At 29.6% G+C, this 19,340-nt stretch overlaps 2 protein-coding genes across 7 annotated transcripts; both read left to right on the top strand.

Moving 5' to 3' along the window:
* Nucleotides 1–1,647: 1,647 nt before the first annotated feature.
* On the top strand, nt 1,648–4,738 carry LOC114185915 (cysteine-rich receptor-like protein kinase 8). Of its 5 annotated transcripts, none has more exons than XM_028073866.2 (7): nt 1,648–1,778; nt 1,865–2,649; nt 2,734–2,859; nt 3,068–3,201; nt 3,324–3,877; nt 3,974–4,124; nt 4,204–4,737. In XM_028073866.2, coding segments are annotated over exons 1-7 (2,100 nt in total). In that variant the 5' UTR covers nt 1,648–1,776; the 3' UTR covers nt 4,552–4,737. The 5 variants fall into 5 exon arrangements, with proteins under 5 accessions (XP_027929667.1, XP_085529118.1, XP_027929669.2 ...); XM_085672994.1 differs by having other exon boundaries at nt 1,694–2,649; nt 3,071–3,201; nt 3,324–3,534; nt 3,640–3,877; XM_085672993.1 differs by having other exon boundaries at nt 1,696–2,649; nt 3,324–3,534; nt 3,640–3,877; nt 4,204–4,736.
* Nucleotides 4,739–14,947: 10,209 nt separating this feature from the next.
* Nucleotides 14,948–17,699, top strand: LOC114185713 (Heavy metal transport/detoxification superfamily protein). Of its 2 annotated transcripts, none has more exons than XM_028073589.2 (3): nt 14,948–15,299; nt 15,777–15,852; nt 16,948–17,699. In XM_028073589.2, the coding sequence occupies exons 1-3, from the start codon at nt 15,294–15,296 to the stop codon at nt 17,388–17,390; spliced, it is 525 nt and encodes a 174-aa protein (XP_027929390.1). In that variant the 5' UTR covers nt 14,948–15,293; the 3' UTR covers nt 17,391–17,699. The 2 variants fall into 2 exon arrangements, with proteins under 2 accessions (XP_027929390.1, XP_027929391.1); XM_028073590.2 differs by lacking the exon at nt 14,948–15,299 and adding an exon at nt 15,351–15,555.
* The last annotated feature ends 1,641 nt before the right edge of the window (nt 17,700–19,340 follow it).

Below are 19,340 nucleotides of genomic sequence, written 5' to 3'. Positions count from 1 at the left end.
GTAATCTTATGTCTTTTCGTGTAATCTACTTCTATTACTTTTTAAATAAATTCAATATATTTATGAGTTTATCTTAACTAGAACGGCAACTAAAAATCTATTTTAACATGTTTTTTATCACAAATCCAATGAATTTAATTATAACAAATCTTAATTAAAATAATATTTTAAATATAAAAACTAATTAAAAGATCAAAATTAAAGGTTAATCGAGAACACAAATTTGAACTCAAGGTATGTTTTCTTCTTATTATTATTTTAAGCTACACATAGCTTTTTTTTTTACTCTTGCGATCACTTATTTATTTATTTCAAAAAAGTATTATATATATATATATATATATATATATATATATATATATATATATATATATATATATATATTTAAAAAGTAAATTACGCTAACATAATATTTTCATTTTCTTTTATATTACACATGCACTTCAAACAGGAAATATAAGTGTAATTTGAAAAAAATCTTAAAGGTGGTATTGTAAGTTACTTCTCTGTTTATTACTCACATCATATTGTATGTGTATTTTTTTTTTAAATAAAACCATTAATAATATATAGATGTCATTTGCATTCTTCATTCAGCACACAAACTCTTGTAAAATGTTTGCACGTGTGAAGTTTTGAAATTCCAAAGTGTTCTATATATCTTTTGCGGTCCATTTGAACACTCCACATTATTTTGTGTTTTGTCACTACCAAATTTTAGAATTTTGGTGTAATTTAGATATATCATTTGACTACAAATCGACATACACAAGATAGAATAATTTTATTAGAGATGTCAATTTGACCAGTCCAGAACTTTGCTCAAGTCCATGTGAACTGGAGTCAAAAAGTCTCTAATTAGACAAGTTTGGTTAAAAAACTCCACAAAAGCATATGGGTCAGGGTCAGGGTCAAAGCCAGTTCATAAACTTTCTTCTTAAACATAAAAAATATATTACTAAACTTTTAATTGCCGGCTCGGGGTCAGTCCGTTTAGGTCATCGACCTGGACTAGCTTGTCTCAGTCGTCCTCCCAGCTCAACCCGTTTTGCTTGTTGTTATGGGCCAGCCTATTTAAGCTGTTGGGTCGGGTCAGGATGTCTCATTCGTCAGATTGAGACGGTTTGTCTCAACCATCACCTTAGATCGGTTAGTCTTGACTGTTGGTCCATTACGTCTAAGTCATCAGCCCGACCCGTTGTCTCATCCTGGCCTGTCGGCTCATCTAGTTCCATTCGTCCCAGGACCTTTCGGTTAATGTTACAAGCACATATGCAGTGGTGCATATATATATATATATATATATATATATATATATATTAATAAAAGAATATGTGCATAAGAGTGTAGAAGCGTATCTTTTGGTTTTATATCTCAAACAAAAATTATTTTGTCTCTCCTAATTTTGTATATTTATTCTTCTAAATTTTTACTTAAAGTCTTAAATCCGTCGTCATATGCATCAACAAAGCAAGTCGATCATGGTTATGCTGACATGAATATTGACTCTTGCTTTATAGTGGTTGATAAGGTTGTGTTGGAAGAAAATGAGTGGAAACAAAGCAGAAGGACGAAGTGTAGTAGAAATAATGAAAACAAAACAACAAAGTAGTAGCACTCAAGCTTTCCACACACCAATAAGGAGGAGAGGGACAAATTGGGGTATATTGTTCCATTACTAATTTTCTCAACACATCACACAAATCGATAAAACTTGTCAAGTAAACCCTCTTGGTCAGGCAATGGTTGATGAAGACACTTTCTGCATGTAAATGAATGTGTGTGCTATAAATGAAGACTTTGGCACTCTCAGAAGTTGTTAAATTTACTTGCTTACAATGGCATTGGTTACTATTTCTTGTAGGTTGCTTTTCTTTCTCTTTTGGCTCCATGCCGTAATGACAGCATGTGAAGCCGGGTTCACACCAGATTTCCATAGCGCCAACTACTGTTTTCCAAGTGTGAACTTCACAGCCAATAGCACCTTCGACACCAACCTGCGCACCCTCTTATCCACTCTCACTTCCAACACAGAAATCAACTACGGTTTCTACAATTTCTTACAAGGCCAGGGCACAGACAAAGTAAACGCCATAGGGTTATGCAGAGGAGATGTTAAGCCAGACGAGTGTCGCAGCTGCCTCAACTCCTCTCAAACCAATCTCACACAGCTTTGTCCAAACCAGAAAGAGGCAATTAAGTGGGAAGAGAAATGCATGGTGCGCTATTCCAACATCTCAATATTTCACACCATGGAGTATTCTCCTTCCTATCAAATGCACAACGTCAATAATGCAACAGATGTGGATGAGTTCAATAAAGTGTTAGGTGGGTTACTAAGAAATCTAAGAGACAAAGCTGCAGGAGGTGACTCTCGTCGTAAGTATGCCACGGACACTGCAATTGTTGCAAGTTTTCAAACCATTTACGGTCTTATGCAGTGTACACCTGACCTCTCAACCCAAGATTGCGGTGACTGCTTGGATTGGAGTATCTCAAGTATCCGAAAGCTTTCTAAAGACAGGGTTGGTGCCGTAGTTCTTCGACCCAGTTGCAATGTTAGATTTGAAATTTACCCCTTCTACGACTCCACTACCATATTAGACCCTGCACTACCACCTGCATCACCTTCACTCCACCCACACCAAGGTAATTTTCAAGTAATTACTAGTGTGAAACTTTAGGTTTCTTTCACATATTTTGAGCAAATTTGCCATATTTTTCTTTTTGCAGAAGATCACAGCAACTATTTGCGAACTGCAACCATCATAGTTCTGCCAACTGTTCTCGTTGTTCTTGTTCTGCTCATTGTTATTAGCAGATACATCAGAAGGAAAGCAAGGAAAAATCTTCCATCTGGTACGTGTCTAAGTATTATTTATTTGATACTTTCTATTTTCAACGTCCTTGTATCATAGACTCATAATACAATAATGTTCCAAGCATGGGAACTCTGACTCACCGCATTTGGAAGAAAGAAAGAAAGAACAAAAAAGGAAACAAAATTTTCAGAAATTGATGTTCTTTAACTGTACTAACTATAATTGTGCTTGTATCACATTTGAAGAAGAAGATGGAGACGGTGATGAAATTGAAGTGGTTGAATCATTGCAATTCAACTTGGACACAATACTAGTCGCGACAAATAACTTCTCTGATTCTAATAAATTAGGAGAAGGTGGGTTTGGTGCTGTTTACCAGGTAAGATAACATTGATTTTGTATTATGATATACTTCACCTGTTCATCAAAACATGGTATATTTACCAACAAACTGAACTGCAAATAAATTTACTTTGTACTGATATATATATATATTTTTAGGGAAAGCTCTCTAATGGACAAGAGATTGCTGTCAAAAGGTTGTCAAGGAATTCTGGTCAAGGAGACTTGGAATTTAAGAATGAAGTCATTTTGTTGGCTAAGCTTCAGCACAGAAATTTAGTCAGGCTTCTTGGTTTTAGTTTGCGAGGGAGAGAAAAGCTACTTGTTTATGAATTTGTTCCTAATAAAAGTCTTGATTTCTTCATATTTGGTATTATTAACCTTTTCTTGTTTTTCTCTATTGCTTTAGTTCTGTTCATGAAAAAGACCACCAACTATACTAACTCTTCTGAAACTCATTGCTTGACACAAATAGATCCAACAAAGAAAGCACAATTGGATTGGGATACACTTTACAAAATCATTAAAGGCATTGCTCGAGGTCTTCTTTATCTTCACCAAGACTCACGATTACGCATTATACATCGTGATCTCAAAGCAAGTAATATTCTCTTAGATGAAGAAATGACTCCTAAAATATCAGATTTTGGTACGGCAAGATTAATTGTTGCAGATCACACACAAGAAAATACAAGCAGAGTTGTTGGAACCTAGTAAGTCTAGCAACTGAAGCAGTTAGAAAACTATTATCGTACATAGGCAGAACATGTCATGTTTTACTAATTAAGGTTGTCCATATTCTTATGCAGTGGATACATGGCACCAGAATACATAATGCATGGACAGTTTTCAGTGAAATCAGATGTTTTTAGTTTTGGTGTGCTGGTTCTTGAGATTGTAAGTGGCCAAAAGAACCATGGTGTTCGTCATGAGAAGAATGGGGAAGATCTATTGAGCTTTGTGAGTGTTACTTTTCTGAATACTAAAAAACTAATGAGGAACTCGAATTTACTAATTGCATCTGAGAAAATTGTTGCAGGCATGGAGAAACTGGAGAGAGGGGACAGTTACAAGTATTATAGATCAAGCATTGAAGAACAGTTCACAAAATGAAATGATAAGATGCATCCACATTGGTTTACTGTGTGTTGAAGAAGATTTAAACAATAGACCAACCATGGCTAACGTTGCACTCATGCTCAACAGTTGTTCTATCAGTCTCCCTGTGCCTAAAAAACCTGCATTTTTGATAGATAGTGCAACTGAAAGCCTCCCAAACATGTCATGGGATGATAATTCATGGGCAACAAAATCAACTCAATCCACTGCAAGATCAGCTCAGGAATCAGTGAATGAAGCTTCAATTACTGAATTATACCCTCGTTAGATTCTGGTCAGTGCTACACACACATTCATAAAACACTGATGAATGGTGGTACAAGGTTGTTGAAGCTATGTAATTTGTATTTTTTCTAGTTTTTACTAAGGCTGGATGTTTTCCTATAATTCAGTTTCTTTAAACTAACAAATTATAAGTATGAATAAAGAATGAGTGTGAATATATTTATATAAAAAAGAAAGCAGAAAAATCGTAAGTGAGTATATTTGACATCTTTAAATCAAGACTTTTAAATAAAAAATAATTTATGATTTTTATTTGTTCTCACCAAGGTTTCTCAATTCACAACATATAAATTAACTTCAGTTTAGACAATAATTATTTAAATAAATATAAATATTGAAAATAAATAAGATTTGACGAGACTAACTTTATATATTTTTATTAGTGTAATCCATGCTCGTCTAACACCAACATAAATATTTTTATTTATTAAAAAATTAAAAATAGTTAATATTATCATAGAACTACTTAAATCAATTTTATTAGCGTCCGGTACAAAATGACTTCTAATAACGACAACCAGCGGCGGAGCTTCTAAAGGGAGGGGTGACCATGGCCCCCCCCTTTTTTTAAATTTTTTTATATTATGTAATTTTTTTTAAAATTATATGCAATTTATATTTAAAATTAATGGTTATTATATTACGTCTTTTTTTTTATAAAACATAACATTTAATAATAATGAATAATAAAATATACAATCAAATATAATAAAGAATAAAAATATTTATTAAAATATATTTTATTTTCTTTTTTGATTGCCTTTTTGAGTTTTCTCTCACTCTCACATGTTTTCTTTTTATTTTTTAAAAGAAAAAATACTTAGACATAAACTCATTATTTTTTCTTTCGTTTGTTTCATTTGTTCTCTTTCATTATTGAAGAAAAAACAAAGTAATTCTCTTGTCTCACTTGATCCTGAAATATTTGTTTAACAGTTAGCATATTTTTTAATAGTTAATGTACTATGTATTGTTTTATAACGGCTTTTAATTGTTGTTTGATTATCATATATTCTTTGTTAGGAACTCTCAATTTTTTTATTAAATTGTGATAACTTATTTTTTTATTTTAAACTTTTTTTAGGAACTCTCATTTTTTTATTAGATTGTGATAAATATTGATAAAAAATAAAATAATAGATTCATTTTTTAAAGTGATAAAAGGGAAACTATTTGTGTAAATGAAAATAAGACAAATTAAACTTCTTTACAAATTCTTAAACATAATACTAATGATCATATCGTTCAACTAAATGATTCTTTTCTTAATGTTCAACAAATTAAAGGTAAAAAATTTCGTATTAATTATTTGGAAAGATTTTCATATTTAAGTTGAAAAAAAAAATAGCTGAAAATTTTAGTTCTAATTTAATTATTGATAGTTCAAGAATTTGAAATAACAATACTCTATATATGTGTGATTTACTTTCTAGTTACAGTTATACTAAATTATGTATTATTTTTTATTATATTAGTGAAAATAATTAAAAATATAAATTAAATATATTATTTTGGCTCTCCCAAACTTATTAGTCAAGATCCGCCATTGACGACAACTAAACTAACGCTAATTGAACATTAAAACAAACATTTGTTTATTAAAAGTAAGTTCAAAATGATTTTACATTTTTTTGTTTCTTTAAACTAACATTTTTTTTTTTGTGTCACGTTCGTTAAAACGATTTTTAGTGTTCAACATTAAGTAAATTCTATTGACCTTAGATGATAATAATCCAAAACTATTAGAAGTATCTATTTATTAAAAAAATTCTTTTTTTTTTTACATTTTTCAACTTTCTTAAAAAAAAAAAGAGACAATTAATCTTTTACATCACATTTAGGGTCAACTTGATATTAATATTTTGAATGGTATAGAATATGTTGGAGAGTTTTGGCTATAATTGGACGGTATAGAATAAACGGGTTTCTAAAAGGATAAAAAGATTTTATATATTATAGCAAAGACAAAGAAAACGATAATTTATTTAACAAAAACATCCTCGTATATATTTTTGTGGGTCATGCGTTGATTTGAAGAAAAAATAGGGTATGACAGAGAAAATGAAGATAAAAGGTTTGGGAATTATGCATGGAGTAGACAAAAGTGTATATTCTTGGGAAACTACTTATTAGCCATAGAAGCTACCATTGCATGTGATTATCATCATCACATCATCGGAGAAAAAGTTCCATAACCAATAAAGAAAAAGAAAAAGTTTTGAGGCTATCTAGAGAGGTGGGTAGCTAAATAATGATGCCCATGCATGTCAACTCAAATTTATCCACACAAATACAATCACGTTTCATTGTCAAAAACTCAAATTTAACAATAATCCCAGAACCAAGAAAATTAAGTGACTGTATATTGCAACAAGTTATCGTTGATTCGTTTTCGTCGTATGATTTTGTTATAGTCATTCAGAAATTGTGATTATATATTATTAAAAATTTAAATGTGAGTCTTAGTTTTATATTAGTTAAAAATGAAAATATATAGCACTATATAAGGTATTGACAGGTTTTGGGTTGAGAGTGATGTCAATGTCTTATGTAATTGAGTTCAAGTTTCATCGATGTTTGTATCTTTCCAGTAAAATTCTCTCTCAAATGACCCAAAAAAAAATATTATATATATATATATATATATATATATATATATATATATGGATTATCAAATAAATATGGATAATCTTAAATTTGTTACAAATTGAAATAAGAGTGAAAAGTCTTATATCACCTAAAAAAGAAGGTTAAGTGGTATATATAAAAATAAAATTCATAACCATTAAATTTTAAGGTTTTATGCTAGAAGTATAACAAATCTCTTATATAAACAACTTCTACTTTTAAAGATGATTAGTTTTGCCAATTTATTTGAATTGAAAAAAATCTATCAAAATTTTGGTGATTTTGTTTCTAAATTGCTGTTTTTCTTCCATTCCTTTTTCACTTTTCAAGTATTATATATTACCTTCTTTTGTTGCAGTTCCAATATCTTAGCCCACTACAAAATAGGCCCAAATCCTTCAAGCATGAATAAATGAAAAACTTTGTATGGACTACATAAAACTTAATAACTTTGTTAAGTTCAATATACTTAGTTAAGTTCCTTTCATTATTATAACTTGTCATTTTAGTCTTAAGGTTTGATTTAGAAAAAAAAAATCTTCATAAGAGGTTATATATATAAAACAAAATTAGTTTATTTATATATTTAAAAATTATATAATTTTATTTACAAATTAACTTGTGTATAAATTAATTTTAACTTTTAGAGTAGTTCATTTAATTTTTTTCTTATTTTCATATGTTATATATATATATATATATATATATATATATATATATATATATATATATATATATATATATATATATATATACCAGTATGTGTTAATATTATTTCAAGATTACTAAATAAATATTTAGTACTCGATTTAGTTAAGTAACTTTTTGTGTGTCACTAAAATTTCTCATTTGAGAAATTCTTTTTGTATATAAAAGAAGAGTGATTTATTTGACTCTAGTTAATGCATGAAACCAGTTTTCATACTACACAGCAAAGTTTTGACCTATTTTTCTAAAGAAAAAAAAAAGTAAAAATCGAACACCTATCATGGGCTCATGCTCGTTGAGATAAGATAACGACGGCGGCAACCGCCGCCGCCGCCGCCAATTTTCTAAAAAACCCGCAACTGTGTTTCGGAGGTTTAACCGTGGGACCCACATGAATAAACCTAACCGCAACTCTCTCACGTGCTAAATCATACACGTGAAGGGTGTCTGAAGCAGTCACGCGCCACTCTGTGCGCGTAGGAAAGTTGTGTGGGGGTAGAAGTACGTTATCATAAAAATACAGTACTGTAGATTATACTGTACTGTACGCTACGCAGAAAAGTGATAACGACACTACTATCGTTCTGGCACCGCCCACAGGGCCCACTAGACGTGGCATTCTCAAATTTCTATTTGTTGCTCATTCATGCATAGTATTCTGATGCATTTTTTTTTCTCATTAAATAATTGTGTTGCACCTTTTCCATAATTATAGAATAATTTTTCTGTTTATGTTACAGAATCATCGTTAAATGGAAAAAGTTGCGTAAATTTATTCTAAATTTTTAAAAATATTTTACAAATAGTAACATCTACTTTTTAAGAAAAAAAAGCAAAATAATTTGAAAATTATAAGAAAATAATTGGATGTCTGAGCCATATAAAATGAGTTGACATATTACTCATCACATTCCAATTTCAAATGATACTCATCACATCAAACTTTTGTTTGTTTTGTTTTGGTATGAAAACAACATCTGTATGTTTGTTTATTTATGAATCAACACCTGAATAAGATTCCACTCTTCGTAGTTTGAACGCAAGTTTTCGTGTTCTAAATGTATCCAACTACTTCGTAATTTGTATATAATGCTTTTGGATAACATTGGGCACTTTCGGTTTTTGATGAAGCTGTGAATTACATTTAATGGTGCCAAACGAGTTAGATGATAGTATCAAGAAAATTATTATGCCGAAGACTAGCTTTTTGAAAACTTTTCTTTTAAAATTAACTTTTAACTAAAAATTATTAAGCTAAAATTGATTCGGGAACATGACCATGATATGATCTCCAAGTACATGTAACTAGTAACAAGCAACATTTGACTCACACATTGGGTAATGTTTTAGTATTATTATACTTTTTGTTCAGTTATTACTTTTTAAATAACGGTTCTGAAATCATGTTAGAAGTGAGCTTTAAGCCTAACTCAACCCACAAATCGGTTTGTAAAGTGAGCTTATGTTAGGAATCCAAGTGTGATTCTAAGTCCCACATTGGCTAAAAATGAGAAAGTGGAGCGTTGTATAAAAATAAAGACCCATAAATTCATTGCCTTAAGGTTTTGGGTTGAGAGTGATGTCAGTATCTTATATGGTTAGGCTCAGCTTATATATTATGAAATTGTCATTGTTTTATCTCTGATTGATGTGAAACTTCCAACAGCTACAACTAAAAAAAATACAAAAAAAAGAATAAAATTATAGGAAAATTGTAATATATATATATATATATATATATATATATATATATAATCACAAAATGATGCAATATGGTGAAAGTTTAAGGACAAAATAAAATATATGGCCAATTTGACAATTTATTCTAGCATGGCATTATAATTATTAAAGTAATCTCATGATTGGAAATAAGAACATTAGAAAGCACTCTGATATTTCTTTTAACTTTTTAGAAGGACTAAAATTATTTTGTGAGTATGACAACCAATGGAATGGAATGAGGATAATATTTCTCTCCTTGGATATAAAAGTTTATCTTCAGTCCCATATTTAATAGATATAAAAAAATTTCATCTTATCTTTATTTTTATTAATAGTCTCGGTTAAAGTACTATATATGTTTTTCTTATTTCCAATTATCCTTTTATTTTTCTCGTCTTTCAACATCTTGGATTCCTCCCTTTCTTTATTATAAAAGAAAAACTTATATTAACTTCACATCTTAAATGTCTCTGATGCAACTTTTTTCTGTCATCAAAGGTTACCAACTTAATTAAAACCTTCATTTTTAGATCGACACTTAATCTAATGACCCATCAACATTAGGTTAATACTACACAAAAATGTTCTACTAAAAAAAGATAATAATGTCGATAATCTAAAGATCTATGTGTTTTCATTGCTTCCACTTTTATTTTCAACGCCTTCTAAAAATTTCCTAGATTATTTCTTGCTTTTATTTGCAAAAATCCCCTATTAACTCTAATATCTCGCAACTCATATCGTATCAAAAAATTACTAACTTTACTAAAATCTTCATTTTTAGATCGTCACTTAATTTAATGATACAATCGATATTAAGTCTAATATTATACAACTCTTTTAGCCTTAACTCAACGAAGCAACATGTCAAAAAGACATTATTTTAAAACGTTGACTCAATCAACATTAAACATAACACATTTTTTATTATTTTAATATTAATTAATTAATTTTATAAAAAATTACGGTAAATTATACTTAATATTATCACATATTTAATATCAAAAGGCATATTCTTACTTTTTTAATATAAAATATTTAAAAAAAATCATAATTGTATAATTTTAAAATAAAAATATTGCATGACAATTGAATATAAATAAAAAATTATATAAAATATTACACAATTACACAAAAGTAAAATTTTGTCACCACCTAATGAAATAAAGTTGATCAAATTAAAAAAGTGTTTGTTAAAAATTAAAAAAAAAATAAAAACTTTAAAATATCATGTTACTTTCTTTCTCTAAATAGTATATTTTTACACTAATAAAAATTAAGATTAAATATATTATCATCTTCAAACTATTATAAAAAAATGTCTTTTATTCCTATACTAAGTTATAAAATATTTATCATATGTTTTATGAAAATAATGTATCTTCTCCAACAAATAACAAATGCAGTTATATTATCAATTTGCATCTAAATATAGGAATGATTATGTATTGTTTACATATACAAATATATTGAATATTAAACACATAAAAAATTATATAATTTATTTATTTTACATTTTAGATTTTTGAGAGTTTTTTTTTTCTTTATCAAAATACTGTTAATATTGACTGAGAATATATCATACATCAGATAAGTTATGTGAAATACATACTATATATCCGAATAATTGAAGTAAAATGTTAAGTAATTATGAGTCCTAATCATTTAGTATTATGATTATATCCTATACAAATAAATTATAGTGATTGCCAACTCACATTATAATAATTCCTTCCTATTGATATGGTCTAATAAGATTACACTTTTTTTTTTACTGTTTAAACAACATATGTCATTCACAAGTGGTGATGCCTTGAAAAGGAGGCAACAATAGTAATAAAGACTGCAAATACAGAACAAGGTAAAAAAAATTCCCCATAACAAGTTGTAGGTTAAAAGTTAAGGAAGAGAATGTATCGGGTAAAAATAAATTACACATGAATTTTAATAATTTCTTTTAATAACATATTCAATGTCTGAGCATTTTCAGAATTGACGAGGGTTGAATATTTTGGACAGAGATTAAAGAGAAAAAAAAGTTTAATTAGTCGGATGATATCTATTTTTGTTCAGATGTGTTAATTTGGTAATTGTTTTAAAAAATGTGTCAATCTAGTCCTAATTTTTTAAAAAAGTGTCTTAATCAAGTCCCTTTAAACAAAAATGATTAAAGTTGTTAACTTAATTCATGACGTTTACCATTAAATTTTAATATAAATATCAATACTTCATTTTATAAATTATTTTAAATATGAATACGTTATTAATAACTTTTTTGCTAAAAAAGATTAAATTGAAGTATAATTTCAAAAATTGGAACTCAATTGATACCTTTTTAAAAAGTGGTACCAAACTGACACATCAAGATAAAAATGAGTATAATCTGACTAATTAAATCAAAAAAAATTACGAATTTTCCTTACCTTGTTTCTCTTGTTCACTTCTAGATTGTTCTTTGAGCTAACGTTGTAGCATTTTTCAGACACTTGTCCTTCCAACACATTAATATGGATATTGGGATCGACAATGGTTTCAGCCTTAATTTGGATCCTGTCACAAACCACTTCACGGGTACCAGACTCCCTGTCTTTTTTTTTCTTGTTGCTTTCTTCTTCCTTTTAGGTTAAAAATAAATATTTTACTTTTCTTTTTTCAATTTAAAAAACTATGATAGGTAAAATTTAAGAAAAGAAAGTAGGTAACTTTAATAGAGTGAAATGAAAGAAAGAAGTAGGGTCCATTTTCCGTAAAATTTTACAAGATTCTTTATTGAAAACAAATATAAAGATTTTAAAAGCGTACAAGTCACAAAATTTCCTCATACTCAAAGACAACTAATCAATAATTCTGATGGATCAGAATTAATATATATGTATATAGTTATATGTTAGCGAATAATTTCAACATATATCTACATTTTTTATGAACTTTATATTATCTATCCGATAAAAAAATGTAATAAAATAATTAGATAAAATAATAAATATTGCAGATAGCATCATGAATCATTGTGTTTAGATTTGTCTTACACCCTTGAAGAAATTTTTTTTCCTTACTTTATATGTTTGTCTATTCATAATTAGATAATAAAGAGGACCCAATCATAACTTAATTATGATTTATATTTTATTTTGAGTTTAATCTTCATTTAAGTGTCGGTTGATTTCTTGTCAGAGAATTGAGAATGCAGAAAAATATCAAAAAGACAATATCGAAAAGACAAAATTGAACCGAGAAGTTGTGTCGAGAATGCAAAATGGAGAAGGCACAATTGAGAAGTTGGAAAAGACGAGTAATACAAATTTTATAGGAAAAAATTGTTATTTTCTGTCATAGTTTTTTAAAAAATTATGTACAAAGTCATTTTCGATTAACTAAAGGTGTGAAAATGCTCTCAAATATAATACAATTGAATCCTGCAGCAATATAAATAACACATATATGCTTTTTCTTGGGATGCGATGTTACAGGCAATATCAATTCTTATCTTATCCCTTTCTTAGACATTTCTTTTACCTCATTATGTATTTGTTGGTGGTGCCTTTGAATAACTTTATTACTTACAAATTATAATTAACTAATAAATTTTCTGTACATTATAGTTTTCTTTAAATTTTATAAAAGTCAATGAGATTATTGAATACTTTATTGTTAATGATTAAAACCATATTATATTAAGTAGAAATAAATTAGAAAAACAATAGTTTTAACTGGACACCATATATACAATATAAATTTAATCTGTGTTTAAATTAACCAATAATATTTCAAAAATAAAAATATGAATATTAAAGAAACTATTTATAAAGTAAAATAAAGTTTCTCTCACTTTCTCTCTTATATCCTTCATAATATATATATATATATATATATATATATATATATATATATATATATATATATATATTGCATAGATTATTTCTATTAATATTATACATTTTTTTCTCTCCCAACATATTAAATTATCTTTATTCTTATCTTCACTAACTCTACAAATGGTTATCACTTTCAGTTTTTGAATAAGTTCATGCTAGCTAGTTATTATTATTAAATTTAACATTTTCGTTATCATATGTCATTACATTAAATTCATATTCTTACAAGTGTATCTCTAGATTGAATTTTAATAAATTTTAAAAATAATTTATTAAATCTGAAGATATAAAAAATGATGCGCTACCTAATGAGATGAATTTAAAAAATAAATCCTATAAAACCGATTTTCAAATAAAATTAATTTTAAATGTTTTCGTTTCTAAATGACAGCAAACCCTAAAATGTACTCACTCAATGTTATACATTGAATGATAACAAATAATTATTCACATGTATGTTATATATTGAAATAGTAAAAATAATTTTGTTATCCTATCCCTAATAATTTGGTTTATGTCTGCTTATAAACGTGAAATACTATATTTATAGGTCCAAACCCATTTTTTTTTTCGGAAGTCAATAAACCAAATTATTATTATTATTATTATTATTATTATTTATTATTATTAGAAGAGTTAAAACTATTGTTTTTTTATCCTTTAATATCACTATGATGGTTATTCAGAACCTGAATTAACTATTGTGTCACCTGAATAAATATTTTCTTATGCCAATTTAGAGTACTTTTCAAAGAATACATTAATTCTTAAAATAGTTTATTTATGAAGACGCAGAATCAAACATTGTGAAAAAGTCACGTTATTTCTAAAAACATGTTATAATTAAACTCAACTATAGAATTTACTTAAGATTCTATTCCCAAAACTCTCATCATTCTTATTCTTGGCAGCAATCATCGTCACCAGAGTATCAAAAGATGAAAGATGTTAAAGTGAAATCATTGTACGTCTAAGTATTTTTACCTTGACAAAACAAAACTTTCTGTCATGTCAAAAGTAACAGCGTATTCTTTCAAATAAATGAGAAATTATATCAAGAGTTCAACATTCTCACATAGGTAATTAAAAGATAAAAAAATAATAATCTGTAACATATTTAAAAACATAAATAAAAAGTGTGATGATCTGAGACAAATTAAAGATTATATTTTGCATGCAAACACATATTTGAAAGAATTGATGTTTGTGCTGGCCCTGCACTGCACCAACCACACACTCGCTGAGCAGCATCGCGTGGCCTTATGCTGAGTCAGAGTGATATAAACTTTGCTTTGTGATCACAGTTTGATGCGTAGAGTGGAGGGGCTCACTCTCTTCTCTTTCCCTATAGCCCCTCCTCTACATTATTTTCTGTAAATATTATTACAACAAAAACAACACCATTATTATTTTCTGTAAATAACAACATATTACATAACAATAACATACTTCATGCTTCCCTTTGTTTTCCTTCGCTTTGTTTCTTACACCTACTCTCTCTCTAGCTTTTCCTTCTCTCTCTTATTCTGCAAACCTTGTTTTGTTTCGGATTTTCTGGTATTAAAATCTGTCCAACTCTGCACTCTCCATCTTTTTCAACATACCATTATCGATTTCGTATTGCACTCTCTCTTCTCTTCTCTTCTCTTCTCTTCTCATCTCATCTCATTTATCTCCAATTCTAGCTAACCCCTTTTCTTCTTCTTCTCACTCTCTTCAAGTTTATCACATTTCTTCTCTCTGCCTTTCATCTCCACTCGCATCCCTCCAAACCATAGAGGGATAAAAAAACATGAAGGTATGATTCCCACTTTCTACTTCTGGTTTCTCTTTATCCTTTCTTGTAAAGTATACCTCACAATTTTTAATAATAATTAACTTCTGAACTTTGACTCATAAACATGCTTCACTTTTGATTCTCCTTCAACTTTATGCTTTTCTTTCTCTCTCTCTCTCTCTCTTTTTGTTGTTGTTGTTGTGTGCCTTTCCTCTGTATAAAGATCTGGGTTCTGTGTCTGAAATGAATATTGCAATATTCTTCATCAGATTCCTGGGTATGTTAAATTTTAACATATGGGGTATGTGTTGTTGATTTGATTGAACATATGGGGCATGCATAAAATGCCATAAAAGGTTTCAAGTTTGCCACTTTATTTACTTGGTTCAGATTTGCTGCTACGAATATCCTCTGCTACGATATGGTTATTGTGCTTTGAATCTGGGCCGAGGGAATCAATCAATCTGATTCATTTTATTTTTTTTCTTTTGTTTGCAGAAGTTTGTACTCAAGTTAGATTTGCCAGATGACAAGGCTAAACAGAAGGCCCTGAAGACAGTTTCAACACTTTCAGGTATCAAATCATTGTTCACCCCTTTTTCCAAAAATACCATGTTAACTAAAATCTATGGTTTGGGAATGCCCAAATCTGGGGAATGTTACAAAATTCTGAGATCTGGGTGATGAAAAAAAAATGATGGTTAACCTGACGGTGTGACGGAACCTCCAAATCATTGTCACGTGATATTTGAGCAGAGATCTATGTGCTCATTTTACCCAAGTTTGGTTAATTTTGGTCCCGCAAAATGTTTTACCATTATTTTTTAATCATATACTATACCATCTTATTGCAGGGTTTTACTTTTTTAATACTTAGTATGATTATAATATTCAAACTTGTTAAGTGTGTACCGTACATGATGTGATAATAGTATAAAAAAAAATACTCTGAAAGTGAATGAAAGCAATGTTATAATTGTAATTATTATATTAGATACAACCATATTAAATAAATGTCTGGGCCATTTTGTTACAGAGTATGTCATGCTTTTGTTTGGGGATGAAGACATATCAAATGCCTTATATTAAGATATATCTAGCTTCTTTATTCTATAATTGACAGCTATCTAATATATTAGTTAGCATGTCATGAAATTGTTCTGTGGCTATGTTAAAATATTCTGAATTTGATTTTCGTGCTTTTGAAGGGATGGGGTTGGTTGCACTCTCTTTCTGGTGTTGCTTATTTGTGGTGCCTCTAACTTTTGTCTTAACCATGTTAGTATTTACTAAACAAAATAATTTTGCGTCAGTTTAGATTACCATGACAGTTTGTAATTGGTAACTTGGAGTCTGAAGAATAAGGCTACAGACTACAGTTCAACTAGGAAGAAGGTTACTGAATTCTTAAACATAAAGAATTAGTCTTTTAACTCTGTCTGAATGAGAAGATATCATGGATTCAACCAAACATTGTTGGAAAAGACAGTTCTTGTTTGATGGGTTTGGTCTGGTTAATTGGATTGGACACTTCAGCATTTGAAGTATGATGATTTATGCAGTAGCAGACAGATAAAGAAACAGAAGACATTGTGTTGTTTTTTTTTCATTTGAATGTGATTATAGTAAGGCAAAGAACTCCTAACAGTAAAATTGTGCAACCATGTAGGAATTGATGCTATCTCTATGGACATGAAGGAGAGGAAATTAACAGTGATAGGAACAGTTGATCCTGTGAATGTGGTGAGCAAACTTCGAAAGTACTGGCAGACAGACATAGTGTCAGTAGGTCCAGCAAAGGAGCCTGAGAAGAAAGAGGAGCCGAAGAAAGAAGAGCCAAAGAAGGAGGAAGAGAAGAAGGAAGAGGGAAAGAAGGAAGGGGAAGGAAAAAAGGAAGAGGAGAAAAAGGAAGAGCCAAAGAAAGAAGAGAAAAAAGAAGAGAAGAAAGAAGAAGAGAAGAAAGAAGAGGAGAAGAAGAAAGAGGCACCAGCACCACCCCCAGATCCAGTTCTAGAGTTGGTAAAGGCTTATAGAGCTTATAATCCACACATGACAACATATTACTATGTCCAAAGCATGGAAGAGAATCCCAATGCTTGTGCCATTTGTTAAAACATCAAGCTGAGGAAGAAAACATGAAGAAAAGAAAGACATATATATATAATATATATTAAACTTTCTCTACTTGCAATGGAATCAAGCCAACTCTTTCATGAAGATAGAAAGAAACTGCTTGTATATATTTTGGTGGTGTGTTGTTTAGTTGTTTTGGGAGATTAGCAATGTGTAGAGAGAGAGGAATAAAATTTTGGGGGATTTGTTTTGACAATGATCAGAAAAATGTAATCACACTTGATGTTAGTTTCCTTTTGAGTTGTCTGCATGTATGAAGAAGTAGAAGAATGAATGAGCAATTAGTAACCTGTGTTGTGGTGGTGACGCAAACAGAAAATTATGTGTAAAAAAAGAGATTGAAAACGCCAAGCACATGCTTTCATAATGGTCAAAATGGTGGTAGAGGTCTCAATCTCTTATCACATTCACCGCCACTTGATGTCATAAAAGAAAAAAACTTCTCTTTCTTTTCTTTCCTTTTCTTTTCTTTTATTCCGTGGTATAGTCATGTCCTTTGTCAAGTGGGGCAGTGTGGCTGAAAAGCATCACGTAGTTGAGATTTGAGGGTGGGTCACCCATTTCTCTTCCCCTTTTCAGAACCCTGCATTTGTGTTACAAACACAACTTGTTCAAAAGTGAATACCACATGGCCACTCACACGATTCTATGGTCCCATCTCTTCATATCTACATTGAATGATTGAAGTTTCAAGGTCCCCATTTAACCATGATTCAAATGGTCGGTCCAATTCATCATCATCACCATTGTTTTTATTATCCTATGCTTACTAGACTGTTTAAGTTTCATTATGAGGTATTTCATTCTTTTCTTCAACATTGAACCAAGTATTAAGGGATGAGTATTCAATGTTGAACCAAGTATATATATATATATATATATATATATATATATATATATATATATATATATATATATATATATATATATATATATATATATATCTAACTATTTGATGGATTGTCTTTTTCTGACATATCTTTTCACACTATCTCTAGTTGGGAAGCAGGTAGCCTATGGTGTTTTCTGGTATAGAATCATGGTTTGATTGATTATTTGTGAAGCTGTGCTTCATGCCTATCTATTATATTACATCTGTTTGCTTGTTTTTTAATATATGATGACTTAGTGGTGTGGTGTATAATTAAAGTAATCCCTTTAGGCCCTTAATCTCAATTCCCTTTTTGTTTTTTCTGTTCCTTCCTAAAGACAGAATAACCTAAGCCAGCCCCATAACTTTTTTAGGTGGCATGTCATGTTTTGCTTTTGTATTCATCCTCAATCCACATGGAAACTGTTTCTACTTCTTGTACATTGCAAAGCCAAGGCGTGCATGTGATTATAACTTCAACTAAACAATGCTATGCAGATTCCCATTTTGTATTTAGCATTTGAACTTTGTCCACAGCTTACACATGCATCTTGTCCCTCCTAAAATATTCTGCTTCCAACGCACCCTTTGGAACTATTATTTTAAAGATTGAACCTTGTTTGATTTACTTTTCACTTTCTGAATCACTTGGTTCAAGGTTTTTAGTTTGCAAATAGAAAAGAAGGAGAAGAAAATGTTGATCCAAAACATTATCAGAGACTAAAATGGCTGTCTTCCAATTTCGACAGCCTTGAATGCTTTAGGCAGAGTTTCCAAACGTTAAGTACAACAATGAATCAATTCCACGTCATTTGTATGATATGGTCGGTGTGTTCATCATTAACATTGGTCAGCTTTGTCATTCCAATAATGAAAACACAAAGTCAAGGGAACAACATACACATATTAACAGATTAAAGCATCAAATACCCAACACCACTACTTAGGTAAAAGTAAAATGCTTACATAGGGCAGGATCAACGTTTGGGAGATTTTAAATGCATTAAAAGTGGGTTAGGTTAGATTAGGTTGAATCCATTTTTATATGTAAGTCACAT

This window comes from Vigna unguiculata, chromosome 5, assembly GCF_037176805.1.
Source record: "Vigna unguiculata cultivar grain cowpea cultivar isolate G323 ecotype 2 chromosome 5, ASM3717680v1, whole genome shotgun sequence".
Taxonomy (NCBI): Eukaryota; Viridiplantae; Streptophyta; class Magnoliopsida; order Fabales; family Fabaceae; genus Vigna; species Vigna unguiculata.
The sequence above is the reverse complement of the archived record's forward strand: the minus strand, read 5'-3'. Positions and strand labels throughout refer to the sequence as shown.

Coding starts and splice junctions, on each gene's coding strand:
- LOC114185915 (XM_028073868.2), top strand. CDS start 1,839: ATGGCATTGGTTACTATTTCTTGTAGGTTGCTTTTCTTTCTCTTTTGG. Junction 3,878..3,973: donor AGCAGAGTTGTTGGAACCTA/GTAAGTCTAGCA, acceptor ATTCTTATGCAG/TGGATACATGGCACCAGAAT. Junction 4,125..4,203: donor GGGAAGATCTATTGAGCTTT/GTGAGTGTTACT, acceptor AAATTGTTGCAG/GCATGGAGAAACTGGAGAGA.
- LOC114185713 (XM_028073589.2), top strand. Junction 15,853..16,947: donor GACAGTTTCAACACTTTCAG/GTATCAAATCAT, acceptor GCAACCATGTAG/GAATTGATGCTATCTCTATG.